Source organism: Malania oleifera, chromosome 1, assembly GCF_029873635.1.
Source record: "Malania oleifera isolate guangnan ecotype guangnan chromosome 1, ASM2987363v1, whole genome shotgun sequence".
Taxonomy (NCBI): Eukaryota; Viridiplantae; Streptophyta; class Magnoliopsida; order Santalales; family Ximeniaceae; genus Malania; species Malania oleifera.
Genome location: NC_080417.1, coordinates 125,427,792 through 125,445,045, shown reverse-complemented (window position 1 = coordinate 125,445,045; position 17,254 = coordinate 125,427,792). Strand labels below are relative to the sequence as shown.

The window sequence follows — 17,254 nt, the reverse complement described above, 5'->3', positions numbered from 1 at the left end:
GTAAATTGGAAATTGATCATCTGGAAGATTTACCATCAACCCATTTGACGGTAACCTCGAACTCTTAAATTGGCAGATTTCATCCAAACAGATCAAAAATTGAATATATTCACTTTTTGTAAATCATCAAATTGATTTTTCGTAAGATTCATCACCCATTTCATCAAATTAATATATCTAGTCAAATTAATATCATATCTAGTTTTTATCTTGTACATAAATGTAATCAATCAAAAAAATAAGAAGAATAATCTCATTCACAATCTCAACGGTCAAAAACAACAAAGTGATAAACCTTGACTATAATGTCCATTTCCCCTTGAATGCATTATTCTTAGATATGACAAATTTGTTAGACTCAAAAGAAACCTTTACATGACCTCGCTCTAGGAACCAAGAATATGGAACATATAAATAGAGAATAAATTTCTAAACACGAGTCTGAGAAGAGCTTTGAACTTTCCTAAAATGAATAAAACACTTTTTTTTTTTTTTCATTCCCCTACACACTAGTAGGATAAGATATTTTGGAATTTTCTACTTGAAGACATAATTGGCATAGGTTACACATTCAAGGAATATAAAAACTATGACCAAACACAATCAAAAAGACCGATTAATTACAATAATTGAGTAATTGCTAATAAGTAGAGTGATTTGTTAATTCGTAGAGTAAATTAGACAATAACATCAAATCAATGACGACAAATAATTACTATACTTGGGGAAAAAAGACACTCTCTAGAATGATTTGAAAAAAAAATTTAGAAAATTGGGCTTGACAAAGTGCATCCTTATGTAAGGAAATGCAAGAAATGCTTTTCAAGCAATATTGGACCTGTTGAAGTAAAGAGCTAAATGAGGCACAAAGGGCATGACAAAGAAAACAAAGATACTAAGGGCTTGTTTGGTTGTCAAATAATTGTTTTTTTTATATTTCCATTTCTTAAATAATTATAGAAAATATTTCCTAAATTTTTTGGAAAATATTTCCCGAACCCCTGAAAATAATCCTTATAAATTGGAAAGCCAATATTTTGGGAAATCCAAAAAGGGTTAATTTCAGTTAGAAAAAAAATTGAATTTTTTTTTTAAGAAATAATGCTTGAAATTGGAAAAATAAAAAGATTAATTTTTATTTTAAAATATTATTTTGAATTTTATTTTATTTTATTTTTTATAAAATGTTCTTGAATTTTTGAAAATAATCCTTATAAATGGTAAATAAGTATTCACAATTAGTCAAATATATGTAAAACTATATATAAATAATAAGTCCACACTAACATACTAATTACATAAAATCACATGTATACATGCATATATTTTTGGAAGCATAAGCATGCACAAACTTAGAATGACACATTTATTCACATGTTATCTACATAAGATCACAAATAGATATATATATACAATATTCATAGAAATACACACAAATACATATACTAAGGTGTGACCATTTAAAGAAAGGAGAAAGGGATTAGGTTCCCTTTTTTTTTTTTTTTTTTTTGAGTTTTTTACCAAAATATTAAAAACAAAAAAACACAAAAATATAGAAAATGTGAAAAATTTACAAAAATATACCCAAACCGACTTTCCAAAAGTCGGTTTGTGCTTTAAAATAAAATATTAAAGAAAAATGTCAGCACCTCTGTTAGCCGCACAGGAACTGGGGAGAGAGGAGAGAGGGAAGAGAGGAGAGAGAGGGGGAAGGGCATTAATGGGTGTTAGGGGAATTATAAAAAAAAAAAAAACGGGGTATTACAAATTTTGAATAAATTAAAACTACCAATACAAATTAAAAGAAAATTTATGTATTACGAATTTTGAATAAAACAATAATTAATTTTATATAAACAAAATAATAACGATAATTAAATTTATTAATTATTATAATTTAATTTTTAATTTTTGCATGTATGCAACTTTTTTTTTTTAATTTTTTATTTCCCTCCTACCATTCTCCCCTCTCCCCTCTCTTCGGTTGCTGAGCAGTGTGTCCCCCAGCGCCCCCCCCCCCCCCCCCCCCCCCCGGTTTTTTTTCTTTTAATTCCCCAAACACCCATTAATACCCTTCCCCGTCTCTCTCCTCTCTCCCCTTTCTCCTCTCTCTTCGGTTCCCGTAGGGCTGACAGAGATGCTGACATTTTTTTTTTTTAATGTTTTAAAGCCAAATTGACTTTTAGAAAGTCGGTTGAATATATATTTTGTAAATTTTTCACATTTTCTATATTTTTATGCTTTTTATTTTTAATATTTTCATAAAAAACTCCTTTTTGCCTAGGTTAGTTGACTAGCCACTAGATGGCAATTCCTTCGGTCTACTGCCAATCTTGGTCAATACGGTTGCCTATGTAAAACATGTAATTTGTGCATATGTTTTTACATTAATTAATTTATGTCATAATATGTGTGAATTATATCTAACTCACATGATGTGCATAAATCACATGAAATCATACACATACATACATATTTGCACATGATAACATATAAATACAAACTAACAAATATTTAAATCAGGGATGACTCTTCACAATACGGAGCCCTAGGCAGATGGTTTAATTAGGAGTTCTTAATATTTTGTTTAATTTTTATTTTTATTTAAAATTAATTTTCTAACTTTTTGAGACGCAAAATCACTAATTAAAGTTTTATATTGAAGATTTTCAAGTATTTCTTTTTCTATTGATAATATAGTTAATCCATTTAATCTTTCTTGTGACATAGTTGATCTCAAATAATTTTTTATAAGTTTAAGTTTTGAAAAACTTCTATTTGCAGAAGCTACTGTCACCTATATCGTTAATACAATTCTATAAGCAATAAATGCATTTTGAAAATAATCTATCTTTTTTATAAAGTTCAATGTTTCCATTGGTGTATTCATTTCTTCCGAACTTTCTTTTAAAATTCTCAATTCTGAAAATAAATCAAAACCATTAATATTTGAATGTGTTCCACATTTTGAAATATTCTCAAGTGTCAAACATTTTTGTTTCAAATTATTTTCATCTAATGATTTTAATATGTTTAAATCATATAAAAAACCAAAAATATTCTCATATGTTTGAAATTATTCAAATCTACTCTCAAGTGAAATAATAGTTTAATCTATTATGTATAAGAAAAAATTAATCCTAAAAGATTCTTCAGTTGAGTGTGTGTTGTATCATCATTAGTATTCTCATCAAATTATTTTTTCCTACTAATTACACGTTTTTTTTAATGATACTGGTTCAATATTCATTTCAAGTGCAATATCTTTTACTGAAATCATAGAAGATATAAATCCATTCTCCCTATAATTTTTTAGAAAAACAATAAAATCTTTTAATTGATTAATGACGACATCAATACGCATATCTTTTGATTGTGAATTTTTACTAACACAATTAACAACAAATAGTATGTCATACCAAATAATCATTCCTAGTAAGAATTCAAAATTTTTGATCTCATAAGTTGCTATACAATACGATTCACTCTTTGTTTTTTGATCATCGCTAGTTTTTTTTACTTGAATTAAAGCATCTCTGTTAGACCAAGTGGTTAAGGGTCTTTCATTCTAATTATGTTTTGATGACAACAACCCATTAGCAATTCTTTAAGGCTACTAGCCTTTTTCTCTAGTGGTGTTCAGCTGCACAGAATGGCACCAAAGCAAATAAGTTTCAAATAAGCCAGAAGCAATTCGTGACATGACCAAAAGTTCAGTCACTCAAAGCACTCATGGTCTCTACATCATATGCAAGTGTTCTAAAGATTGAGTGTGAAAGTGAGAGAGAGATTATTTTGTAAAACCCTTGTATATGGAGTGACTCAAATAAAGAGCAAGAAATGGGCATATCACACACACACAACAAAAACAAGTAAAGCTACTTAAGGTGTCTAAAAACACTTAAAAAAGACAAAGACCTTTCTTAGAACTTAAAAGGATTTTTTTTTTCTAAAGAAGTAAGAAGGGACTCGTCGACGAACACAAGGCTTCGTCGACGAGTATAACACATACCCTCGTCGACGAACACGGGTTCTTGTCAACGAAAAGAAACCGAGACTTATCTGAATTCAGAACCAGCAACTTGTCGACGAACACAGGGATTCATCAATGAATACACTGAAGAGCTCGTCAACGAAGTACAGATCTCGTCGATGAATGTCAGGCTGCAGGGTTCATTAAATGTAGCAGAACGGCTAGTTTTACCCTTGTCTTGCATCAATAAATGTCCAACGGCTCTCCAGCACCCAGCTCGCCCATTTGGTGTTTAAATAAGGGTTATTGCATTTACTTCTCACTAAGAAAGCTCATTTACTTATCAAGATCATTTATTGTGCTTTCATTCTAGGGTTTCCCTTATACTTACTTGCCCTCTTATTGCTGCTCTTGCTTTTGTTTTACTCCATTGAAAAGAGGACATAGTGTGAGGATATTGTGGTGATACTCAGCTCAAAGGGAACATTTAATATTGTATTCACCTCTTATCAACTACTTGTAAAGAAAAGGCCTTTTGTGAGTCATTGTAGTGTATCTCTAAGTGAGTACCTTGTTGAAGCTCTTTGTGAGCAGTTGTGTGTATTGGCTTCTCCGCCTGAAGGAGGATCGTATAGTGGATTTTTGGAATCCTTGAGTTGGTCTCAAGGCAGGGACATAGGTTGGGTGCCGAACCACATTAATATGGCTGTGTTAAGTTTCTCTTCTCTCCTCTCTCTTTTATACTGCTTATTCATTACCATTTGCTACACTTTTATATTGTGATATTATGCACTTGTTCTTAGCAAGATTTTTGTGTTTGTAGAAAATTTGCATATCCGCGAGAAACGTCTATTCACCCCCCCCTCTAGATGCTCAACCAGGTCAACAAGTGGTATCAGAGCACCAGTCGCTGAATTTCGGAGTAACTCCCAGGTGAAAAGATCAATATGGCGAATATGTTTGCCCAAGGTCAATTCGTGGACCGTCCCCCCAAATTTTGTGGAGCTAACTACCCGACATGGAAAGATCAAATGTCAATCTTCATCTAGGCCTATGACTACCGAATGTGGAACGTTATCATTGAAGGAGACTACGCCTTCAAGAACGAAGAAGGCGATGACATACCTATTGGAAAACTCCTCGAGGCGGATGCAAAGCTAGCACAACTGAACTTCAAGGCCAAGAACTTCCTCTATTGCACTGTAAATGATGAAGAGTACAATTGAATATGCGAATGCAACACGGCCAAGGAATGTGGGAAAAGCTTCAGGTGACATACGAAGGTACAACCCAGGTAAAAAGGTCAAAAATTTATATGTTGGTAAAAGAATATGAGATGTTTAAAATGGAAGAAGATGAGACAATTACTGCCATGTTTACTCGATTCACACACATCACAAATAGACTAAAAGCTCTCGGTAGAGAGTACTTTATGGAAGACAATGTGCAAAAAGTCCTTCACTCATTACCGGCATCTTGGCACGCCAAGTCCACAGCAATTAAAGAAGCAATGGACCTCTCAAAGGTCACCCTTGACGAACTAATCGGGTCTCTTATGACCTATGAGATCAAGAAGAAAAATGCAGCCGTAGAAGCTGAAGTACCCAAGAAGGCTACCTGAATTGCTCTAAAAGCCAGAAAGCAAAAATAGCTCGTAGAAGAGGAAGAAAATGATGATGATGATGAAGTCGCCCTCCTTACAAGAAGATTTAGGAATTTTCTGAAGAACAAACGAAATGGAAAACAAAAGGAGAAAGGAGAATCGAGCATAAAATGCTACAATTGCAAAAAGATCAGACACTATATGGCTGATTGTCCTCTCTTCAAAAACAAAGGCAACAATCAACAGCGAGACAAAAAGAAGTTCAAGGCAATGAACGCAACCGAATGGTATGAACTAGATGGGACCTCAACCGATGAAGAAATCCAGGAAGAAACTGCTCATTTCTGTCTTATGGCGGACGAACAAAGTGAGGTAAACTCTGATGACGAATATCTCCCTTCTTATGAAGAACTAGAAGAAAATTGTAGAAAACTCTATATTGAATTAAAAGCATCTAAAAAGAAACTCAAACTCTTAGAAGAAAATCATTCAAGATGCAAACAAAAACAAATTTGCTCATGTGACACTTTGAAAGAAGAAAATGCATCTCTTACTCTTGAAAATGAAAAGCTCACTAAGGAATACATAAATTGCAAAGAGTCTTCTCAAAAGGAAGTTGGAAGCTTGAAAAGACAAATAATCAAAATTCTTCAAGAAAACTCTACATTGAAAAAGAAGGTGGAAGATCAAAACAAAACTATTTATAAATTTACAAATGGTAAAGAAAATTTCGATAAGTTACTTGGAGCTCAAAGGTTTGGAATTTTCAAAGAAGGATTAGGATATGGCCTATCGTCTTCAGAATCAATAGGATTTGCAAATCTTTATGCTAAAAGGAGCTCCGCATCAAAGAATAACCCTGCACCTAAACCAAACCCCTCACATGCTAATAAAGTTTGCCTATATTGTGAAAGAATAGGTCATGTACGATTTACTTGTCCCTTCAGGGGAAATAGAGGAAAAAACATGAATTACAAATGGGTGATTAAGAACACTAACCCCATAGGACCCAAGAAAATGTGGGTACCAAAACAAGTCACTTAATGCTGCGTGCAGGTATACTTGAAGACCGACTCCATAAGAAACAAATGGTTTCTCAATAGTGGATGTTCAAGACACATGACGGGAGATGCAAGCAAATTTCTCTCTCTCACCTAGAAAAGAGAAGGACTAGTCACATTTGGAGACAATGCCAAAAGAAGAATCATCGGTAAAGGTAAAATAGGTAATTCATCCTTGGCTATTGAAAATGTTGCTCTTGTAGATACTCTCAAACGCAACTTGTTAAGTGTTAGTTAATTGTGTGATAAAGGGTTAAACATTACTTTTCAATCCACCAAATGTTTAGTAAATGATTTAAATGGAAAAACCATCCTCGTAGGAAAATGTGAATCCAACATATACACAATTGAGTTTGATGACATCAAAACTTGTAACGTTAAATGTTTAGCAGTTACTAATGAAAACTGTTGGTTATGGCATAGGAGACTAGGTCATGCAAGCATGGATCTACTCAATAAACTTTCATCCAAAGATCTAGTAAATGGCCTACCAAAAGACAATTATCTGAAAGACAAAATTTGTGATGCATGTCAATATGGAAAACAAGTTAAAACCTCTTTCAAAACCAAGAAAATGATATCTACCTTAGAGTTAATACATCTTGATTTATTTGGCCCTAATGACATAGCTAGTATTAGTGAAAAGTTGTATGCATTTGTTATAGTTGATGACTTCTCAAGATTTTCATGGGTAATTTTTCTTGCAAACAAAAGTGACACTTGTAATGCATTCATTCATTTTTGTGGAAAAATCCAAAATGAAAAGGGATTGTCAATTGTACACATTAGGGGTGATAGAGGGAGAGAATTTAGAAACAAAGAACTAGAAGACTTTTGCAACGAAAATGACTATTCACACAATTTTTCTGCACCAAAAACTCCACAACAAAACGGAGTAGTTGAAAGAAAAAATCGAACACTCCAAGAAATGGCTAGGACAATGCTTAATGAACATAACTTGCCAAAATAATTCTAGGCAGAAGCCGTTAGCACAACTTGCTATGTTAGTAACCGCGTCATCATTAGATCCAAGTTAGGGAAAACCCCATACGAGATATGGAAGGGTAGGAAACCTAACATTTCACACTTTAAGGTTTTTGGATGTAAATGTTTCATATTAAATGATAGGGACCATTTGGCGAAATTTGATTCAAAATCTGATGAGGGAATTTTTATAGGATATGCCATGAATAGCAAAGCATATAGGGTATTCAACAAAAGAATTCAAATTGTTCAAGAATCAATCCATGTTGTGTTTGATGAAACAAACCCTCACGCATCCAAAACACCTGTTGAGATAGATGAAGATAATCAAATCACCACCTTTAGAATTGAAAAAGAATTAGAACAACTTAAGTTAAATAATGATCAAGATACAAACTGTCAAGATATAAACATTGATCATCTAGAATCATCTCCTCAAAAGCCTAATCAACCAAGAGAAGAGAATCATGAACTACCTAGAGCTTGGAAGTTTGTAAAAAATCACCCAACTGATCTTATCATAGGTAGTCCATCCCAAGGAGTTAGCACTAGATCTCACCTAAGAAGTGGATGTAATCATATCGCTTTCGTATATCATTTAGAACCAAAAAGCTTTGAGGAAGCTGAAAATGATGAAAACTGGATAACTGTCATGCAAGAAGAACTAGATCAATTTGAAAGAAACAAAGTATGACACTTAGTTCCTAAACCCAAAAACACTACAATAATTGGCACCAAATGGGTGTTTAGGAATAAGAAAGATGAAGATGGGAACATTGTTAGAAACAAAGTTCGATTGGTAGCCCAAGGGTATAACCAACAAGAGGGTATTGACTATGATGAAACTTATGCCCCTGTGGCAAGACTAGAAGCTATTAGAATGCTACTTGCCTTTGCTTGCTACAAAAACTTTAAGTTATTTCAAATGGATGTAAAAAGCGCATTTTTAAATGGATACATAAATGAAGAAGTATATGTCAAGCAACCTCCAGGATTTGAGAGCCACACTCATCCCGATTACGTATACAAACCCTCAAAAGCCCTTTACGGACTCAAGCAAGCACCAAGAGCATGGTATGAGCGTTTAAGTAAATTTCTACTAGACAATGGGTTCATAAGAGGAAAACTCGACACTACTCTTTTCTTAAAACATAAGGAGAATGATATGCTAGTCATACAAATTTATGTTGATGATATCATTTTCGGTGCCACCAATGAAACTTTATGTCAAGATTTTGCTCAAACTATGTAGGAAACATTTGAGATGAGTATGATGGGTGAACTAACATTCTTCCTAGGATTACAAATTAAAAAAATGAAACATGGAATCTTTATAAATCAAGCCAAATATGTTAAGGACATGTTAAAGAAATTCAGTCTTGAAATGGGTAAGTCTAAGGTAACCCCTATGAGCATCACAACAAAGCTTGACGCTGATGAAAAATGAAAAAATATTGACCAAAAACTCTACCGTGGAATGATCGGTAGTTTGTTGTACCTCACTTCTAGCAGGCCCGATATAATGTTCAGTGTTTGCCTATGTGCTAGATTCCAATCTTGTCCCAAAGAATCTCATATTCATGTAGTCAAAAGAATCTTTAGATACTTAGCAGACACCCATGACTTAGGACTCTTCTATCCTAAGAATGCTCCCTTTGACCTCACATGCTACTCTGATGCTGACTACGGTGGTTGCAAAATTGATAGAAAAAGCACTAGTGGAACATGTCATTTCCTAGGACACTCTCTTGTGTCCTGGTTTTGCAAAAAACAAACCTCCGTAGCTCTCTCAACCACCGAGGCTAAGTATATTGTAGCCAACAGCTGCTGTGCTCAAGCCTTATACATGAAACAACAACTTGAGGACTTCTGAATCTTAGTTAAGGGTACTCCAATCCATTGTGACAATACTAGTACCATCAACATTTCAAAAAACCCGTGCCTCCATTATAGGACTAAGCATATTGAAATTAAGCACCACTTTATTCGAGACCATGTTCAAAAGGGAGACGTTGAGTTGGTTTATGTTCCTACTGAAAATCAACTCGCCGACATTCTAACTAAGCCACTCAATGAAGAAAGATTCCATAAAATCAGGCATGCCCTAGGCATGTGTACTCCTTCATATATATCATAGAATCCTTATATTGGTTCTTACTCCATACATTAGCTCATCCTATGCTTAACTCAATTTTTTCTCTCTCTTTCTGCTCTCGTCGATGAAAACAGGGTATTCGTCACCGAGAAGCCTATCATATTCATCGACAAACACAGGGGTCTCGTCGTAGAATTTGGCTTAATTTCTTCGATGAACACAGGGCCTCGTCAACGAAATCTGTCGGGACACTTCATATTCTCGCTCGCATAACCCCTTCTTTTTTAAAACCCTAGCCATCATCTTTCGATTCCTCTCCTTCCTCTCGATGATCGGTCACTCTCTCCGCTCCTTCTCTCAACCCATCTTGTCTGACGCACCCTCTCGACCCTCTACCTCACTCCACCTCTCTCTCTCTCTCTCTCACCACTACACACGCTGTCCGCAGCCTACCCTCTCCTTGGCTCTCCTCTCATCACCTACCATCTCTTCCATTTCTCCAGCTCTCTCCTTCCCCTTCATCCTTTAATGGCTCCCAGACCAAAGCGCCATAACCTTCAAATCGAGGCCGGTGAAGGCTCCTCTCATCGTCCTACCACCAGCCCTTCTCCGCCTGCCCTCACAAACTCCGACCCCCGTTTGGTCTTTCCCGAGGCCGCCTATCGCTATTAGAATAACATTTTAAAGTGGCACATCGTTTACGGGAAGATTGTCCCCTCTGAATTCCTTCAGCTCCATTTTCCCACTCTCCTCTCCAAAATCAAAGCTCTCGGGTGGGATGCTCTCTTCGACCTAGATGAGCTTGTCAATGAGGACCTGGTTCGCGAATTCTACGCCAATTTTGTCCCCTCACATCGTGGCATTGCCGCCTACTCCAAAGTTCGTGAGACCGTCATTCAACTCTCCGAGGACACATTCTCCGCCATGCTTGGTTGCGCCAATTATCCACTCCGAGGCCTCCCCAAGGCTTCTTGGCCCACGCGGTTTGACTGGTTCGACTCGCACACCGCACTTAAGCTCATTACTAGTAATCCTCGCATTCCCTCCATTGCCCGCCCTAAATCCAAGGACCTCACCATTGAATTTAGGGTCCTCCACCACATGATCACATACAATCTTTGCCCTCGCACTGGTGGACGGGATTGGGTCACATTGGGCGATATTTTTAGCATGTATTGCCTCTGGGTTGGGCATGGTATTTACTTGCCCTCCATCATTGTTCAGAATATGGAAGACAGCCTCAAACGGCAGTGGGGTTGCCTTCCCTATGGTCGTCTCCTCACGACCTTTTTCAATCATTTTGAGCTCATTCGTGTTAGCTTGGCTTGCATTCGTCCTGCGCCCGAGGATATATACACCGAGGCGACCCTTCTTCGCATGCATTTTGAAAAGGACGAAGCAACCAACACGTGGGTCAAAACCCACGAGCAGGGTCATGTTTCAGTCGATGAAATTGAGGCTGCCATGGAGGAAGAAGAAGAAGAAGGCGAGGATGAGGGTACTTCCTATGGCCCTATCCTGGAGCGCCTAGACGGCCTTCAGCACGCCATGACGCAGTCTAAAATATGTCACCGCAACCATTTTGATTCCCTAGATGTGTCCCTTGCCCGACAAGAAAACACCAACCGCGCTCGTTTTGACACCATTGACGCTTCCTTTGTTGCCCTCTTCAAATGCCTTGGTCACCCGCACGAGTAGCCCTCGGTTTCTGCTTTCCCCCAATTTTGATAATGGCAAAGGGGGAAAGATATAGGCTTTTATTTAGATGTATTTCCAGTTGGTGTAGTAGCTTAGTAGTCGTTGCGAGTAATGTAGTAATTTAGTATTTCACTGAAATTATTGTACTTAGCAAGTATTGAAATTGTTGAACATAAATGCACTATCTTTGTACCAACATGCTTAAATACTACAATGACTGATACACTGGACTGTTACATCTTGATTTTATGCAGGATTACTTGGGAAATGTCTTACTTATAGACGACATGCTACCAAAAATTTAAATAAAATCTTCATTCATATAATGCAAACATTAAGGGGGAGAATTTATTTAAATTCTAAACCTATACATTTAGTAAGGGGAAGCATATATCTTTCAAAAAGAACACTAATGGATTGCCATCATCAAAAAGGGGGAGAATGTTAGACTAAGTGGTTAAAGGTCTTTCATTCCAACTATGTTTTGATGACAACAACCCATTAGCAATTCTTTAAGGCTGCTAACCTTTTTCTTTAGTCGTGTTCAGCTGCACAGAATGGCACCAAAGCAAATAAGTTTCAAATAAGCCAGAAGCAACTCGTGACATGACCAAAAGTTCAGTCACTCAAAGCACTCATGGACTCTACATCATATGCAAGTGTTCTAAAGATTGAGTGTGAAAGTGAGAGAGAGATTATTTTGTAAATCCCTTGTATATGGAGTGACTCAAATAAAGAGCAAGAAATGAGTATATCACATACACCCAACAAAAACAAGTAAAGCTACTTAAGGTGTCTAAAAACCCTTAAAACAGACAAGGACCTTTCTTAGGACTTAAAAGGATTTTTTTTTTCTAAAGAAATAAGAAAGGACTCGTCAACGAACACAGGGCTTCGTCGACGAGTATAACACATACCCTCATCGACGAACACAAGGTTCTTGTCAACGAAAAGAAACCAAGACTTGTTTGAATTCATAACCTGTAACTCGTCAACGAACACAGGGCTTCGTCGACGAATATATTGAAGAGCTCGTCGATGAAAAGAAATCGAGACTTGTCTGAATTCAGAACCAGCAACTCGTCGACGAACACAGGGCTTCGTCGACGAATACACTGAAGAGCTCGTCAACGAAGTACAGATCTCATCGATGAATGTCGGGCTACAGGGTTCATTAAATGCAGCATAATGGCTAGTTTTAGCCTTATCTTGCATCAATAAATGTCCAATGGCTCTCCAGCACCCAGCTCGCCCATTTCATGTTTAAATAAGGGTTATTGCATTTACTTCTCACTAAGAAAGCTCATTTACTTATCAAGATCATTTATTGTACTTTCATTCTAGGGTTTCCCTTATACTCACTTGCCCTCTTCTTGCTACTCTTGCTTTTGTTTTACTCCATTGAAAAGAGGACATAGTGTGAGGATATTGTGGTGATACTTAGCTCAAAGGGAGCATTTAATATTGTATTCACCTCTTATCACGTACTTGTAAAGAAAGGCCCTTTGTGAGCCATTGTAGGGTATCTCTAAGTGAGTACCTTGTTGAAGCTCTTTGTGAGTAGTTGTGTGTATTAGCTTCTCCGCCTGAAGGAGGATCGTATAGTGGATTTTGGGAATCTTTGAGTTGGTCTCAAGGCGTGGACGTAGGCTGGGTGCTGAACCACGTTAATATTGTCGTGTTAAGTTTCTCTTCTCTCTTCTCTCTTTTATACTGCTCATTCATTACCATTTGCTGCACTTTTATATTGTGATATTATGCACTTGTTCTTGGCAAGATTTTTGTGTTTGTAGAAAATTAGCATATCCGCGAGAAACATCTATTCACCCCCCCTCTAGACGCTCAACCAGGCCAACAATCTCTAATTTGAGAAGTTTGAAACCTTATTACCTTAACACTCTCTATTTGACTTTCCTAAGGTGTTTGTGATAATGATTTTACAGTTAAATTTAGTACATATTCAGTTAAAATTTTCTATTGTTTCATAGAAGAAGAAAACAATGTATATATTCGTTGTACTACTTCAAAAAAAATTATAGCTTTAGAACAACAATTAGCCATATCACAAAGTACTAGATTAAGACTATGACAACCACACAGAGTGTAAAATGCTCTAGGATTTATATCTAATAGTCTGTTTTATACATCTTGTTGTTTTCATTTCATATTAAATCTATTATCATATCCTTGCCATCTTATATTCTCATTACCAAGTTCAAATTTTTGTATGACATTTATTAATTCATTAAGAAGTCCTTCTCCTGACGTATCATCTAGTTTTAGAAATTCTATAAAATGTTCTTTTATTTTAATTGGACTTGTAGAAAGATTCAAATATTGTATTATTAAAGACATTTGTTCTTGATGACTTACATTCATAGTGCAATAGAGTATGATTGAATAATATTTTGCTTCATTGATTTGCTTTGTAATTTTCTTTTCAATATTAAGAGTTGACAAATTTATCAATTCATTTTACATATTATGACCAAGATAATGATTATGAATTTCACTTTGTTGAAAACGTCGAATATGTTCTTTCATTATTGGATCAAATTGTGCTATCATTTCAATAAAACTTAAAAAAATCCCATTATTCTCTCGATAAATTCGTTCATTTTTCCCACGAAATGCCAAATTATTTTTAGCAAGAGTTTTCACAACAAAAATAATTCTCAATAATACTTTTTTCCAATGTTCTTTTTCTTTGTAAATTTGTTCTTCCATATTTTTATCAATTGTTGTATTTTTTAACAATCTTAACTTTAAATAAGCCCATTTACTCATATTGAAAATATATTATTCACTAATTTCGTGACTTTTAAGTTTAATACCAATATTTTTTCAATCTTTACACCCTTCATTAGTTAGTTGTTGGTTATTTAATTTTTGGCCAAATAACTTACAACAAAAACAAAATACTCTATCTAAATCTTTAGAATATATAAGTCATTTTCCATCATGTTTCTCTCCATTTGATAATTTTTGAATATAATATATATTTGCAAAATGTCTTGAATTTTTATTTTTTGGAAAAATTAAATCATTATCCCTAATAGGACCTTTTTCAACTAATAAATTTTGTAATTTGGTATCTATACTTTCCCAATATTTTGGATGATAAATATTATCATCAATATTATCATCATTATTTATTTTTTCTTCTTCTATATTTTTAAAATGTCTTTCAAAAGAAACATCATTAGTTAGCATTTCTTGTATATCAATGTTATTATTATTATTATTATTATTATTATTATTATTATTATTATTATTATTATTATTATTATTATTTTTCTATCATCATATTAGATTCTAATTTCATCTTTGGAATTGATTGCTCGTCTCTTGGAGGATTTTCATATTGCTCATTTATATTTTGTTTAGTACTAGTAATAAATTTATCAAGAGTTCCCTTTTGAGATGACACTAATTCTTCTATTTTCTTTTTTTCTTTGTTTTTTATATGTGGATTCATATTTTCTCGTTGACATAATTAAATTTCAAAATTAACACTAACTATAAATTGACAAATTATGTAAACAAATAAAAATAAATTTAATAAATCTATAAAAATAATATATTGAAATAATATAACCTGATAATAATAATAATAATAATAATAATAATAATAATGATAATAATAATAATAATTATTATTATTATTATTATTATTATTATTATTCCAAATCGATCAGTGAGCGAGGCTTTAGAGATATCGGATTCTTGCCGGATATAACGCTTTAGCCTCAAAGCTTCCAAGAAAAAAAAAATTCAGAGTGAAAACAATACAAAAATAATGCAAACACTGAAATCAAAATTAGGGTTGATGAAAATTACAGAGAGTCGGAGGCCGGAGATGATGAACACAAGAGCCGGAGCAAAAATCACAGAGAGACCGAGAGATGAGAGTGAGAGAGAGCATGAGAGATGGAGAGATTTTTTGAGAGATGGAGAGGTAGAGAAAGTGAGATGCGGTGGGAATTATTGAGATTTTTATTGCATTTGAGAGAGAGAGAGAGAGAGAGGTGAGAAATGCCATTACATAATTGGAAATTGAAGAGAGTAATGAGAAAGAGTCAAAGAGAGAAGAAAGAAAATGCATGGGGAATAGGAGAGAATAAAGAGGGCATAGGTTGGGTGCGTTGGGAATTAAATATGAGAGAGAAATTTGTAAGCTACCGTGAGAATGTGAGGTTTTTGTTAGATGCTTTTTGAAAATTAAATAACTAAGAGATTTGATATCTTTTAAGATTTATAAAATATATTAAATAATCCAAACCTACTTAATATAAAATATATATGATTATGGGGCTCCCAAAATTTTGGGATCCTAGGCAAGATATTCAATGATCTATACAGTGAGCCGACCTTGATTTAAATAGACATGCTAATATTTAAAAAAAAATGAAAATGGGAGGTGAATGAGATAGACCTATGAGTATTAAATTATTGTAGGTCAATAGAAAGGAGACAATATGAAGACCGGGAGGGGGGAGAGAGAAATTGATAAAGACGATAATGAGAAAAGTGATGTTTATGGAAGAGAATGAAAACACATATATACATGTTATATACAAGGAAAATCTACTTACATAAACTCATTTTGACACAGATAATGTTATTATGTAGACATATAACATCTCTTTTATATGCACATACACATGCATATACACATATTCATGCATAACTCACACTATATACTAACATAATCATAATATATACCTACAAATTAACAAGCATTTAAGCACACAGTCCACAAAAATGAAAATGTAAGGTAGAAGAGACTAATTTGATAGTATTAAGTTACTGTAGGTCAGTAGGAAGGAGAGAGAGAGAGAGAGAGAGAGAGAGAGAGAGAGAGAGAGAGAAGAAATTTAAAATTCAAAAAAAATTAAAATGTTTAAGAACATTGTTTTGGAGGTTAGAGAACATGGAAAAGAAGTTTGTAGTTGGACACATGACAATACCAAAAAATGCACAAAAAATATGTATTTTTTTAGGCTCACACCAATCACGTCAATCGGGGTTAGGAAACTAATCGATTGGTTTGGAGGTTGAAGATAATCATAGCACATGAAATGCATGAACATGCTTGGACACAAATACAAGATTGGTTGATGGCCCTTGGTGTGACGCCTCGATTTTCATACCAATTTTTTGTATATCATCAATAAAAATTAAATCATACACATCACTTCAGCCACGTCAACACCTCTGATACCACTCACATGACCTGACCCGCATTGGGCACCGACTAAATAGGCATTTAATTTATATTAACCTAATAGTGAAAGTCATAAAATACACACTATTTAGAATACAATACCCAGAGTATCATTATACATAAACATATACATTTCTATCATACCCAAAACAACACAACCCTAAGGGAATTACACCTCCCTAGTCCAACGCTCACCCTGTATATCAGGGTATCTGCTCCACACTATCTCGGAGCCTTATCAACTGGTCTGTCTCTGTTGCCTGAAAAGTTTAGATAATTTGCGTGAGACACATCTTAGTAAGACAGAATAAATTATTTACAGTGTATAGCCTTGATCCAGACTGAGGGGGAATAACAGCTCTACTATACAGGTCAGTCGATTGTCACGCCACACGCTCCATGAGTTCGTGTGGTTGCACTAACTCCACTAGCAACAGTGCCATGCTCAATATCACAACCCATCATTAGGGTTTCCATATCCATCCATCAGGGTTATCATTATCACATGCCCGCAATTGTTATGCGGTATTGGCATTTCATCAATCATATTTTCAATGATCCCATTGCAGCTCTCGCACTATGCAATGTTCGCATCCCTGTATACTCATTTCAA

The 17,254-nt window shown here is 34.8% G+C and overlaps 1 protein-coding gene across 1 annotated transcript; it reads right to left on the bottom strand.

Annotated features, from left to right (window-relative positions):
- Window positions 1–13,571: 13,571 nt before the first annotated feature.
- LOC131148796 (uncharacterized) lies at window positions 13,572–14,078 on the bottom strand (the record flags this gene model as incomplete). The annotated part of the gene is made up of 2 exons (XM_058098725.1): window positions 13,572–13,687; window positions 13,928–14,078. Coding segments are annotated over 2 exons (267 nt in total), but the record flags the coding sequence as incomplete, so codon positions are not given.
- Window positions 14,079–17,254: the final 3,176 nt, after the last annotated feature.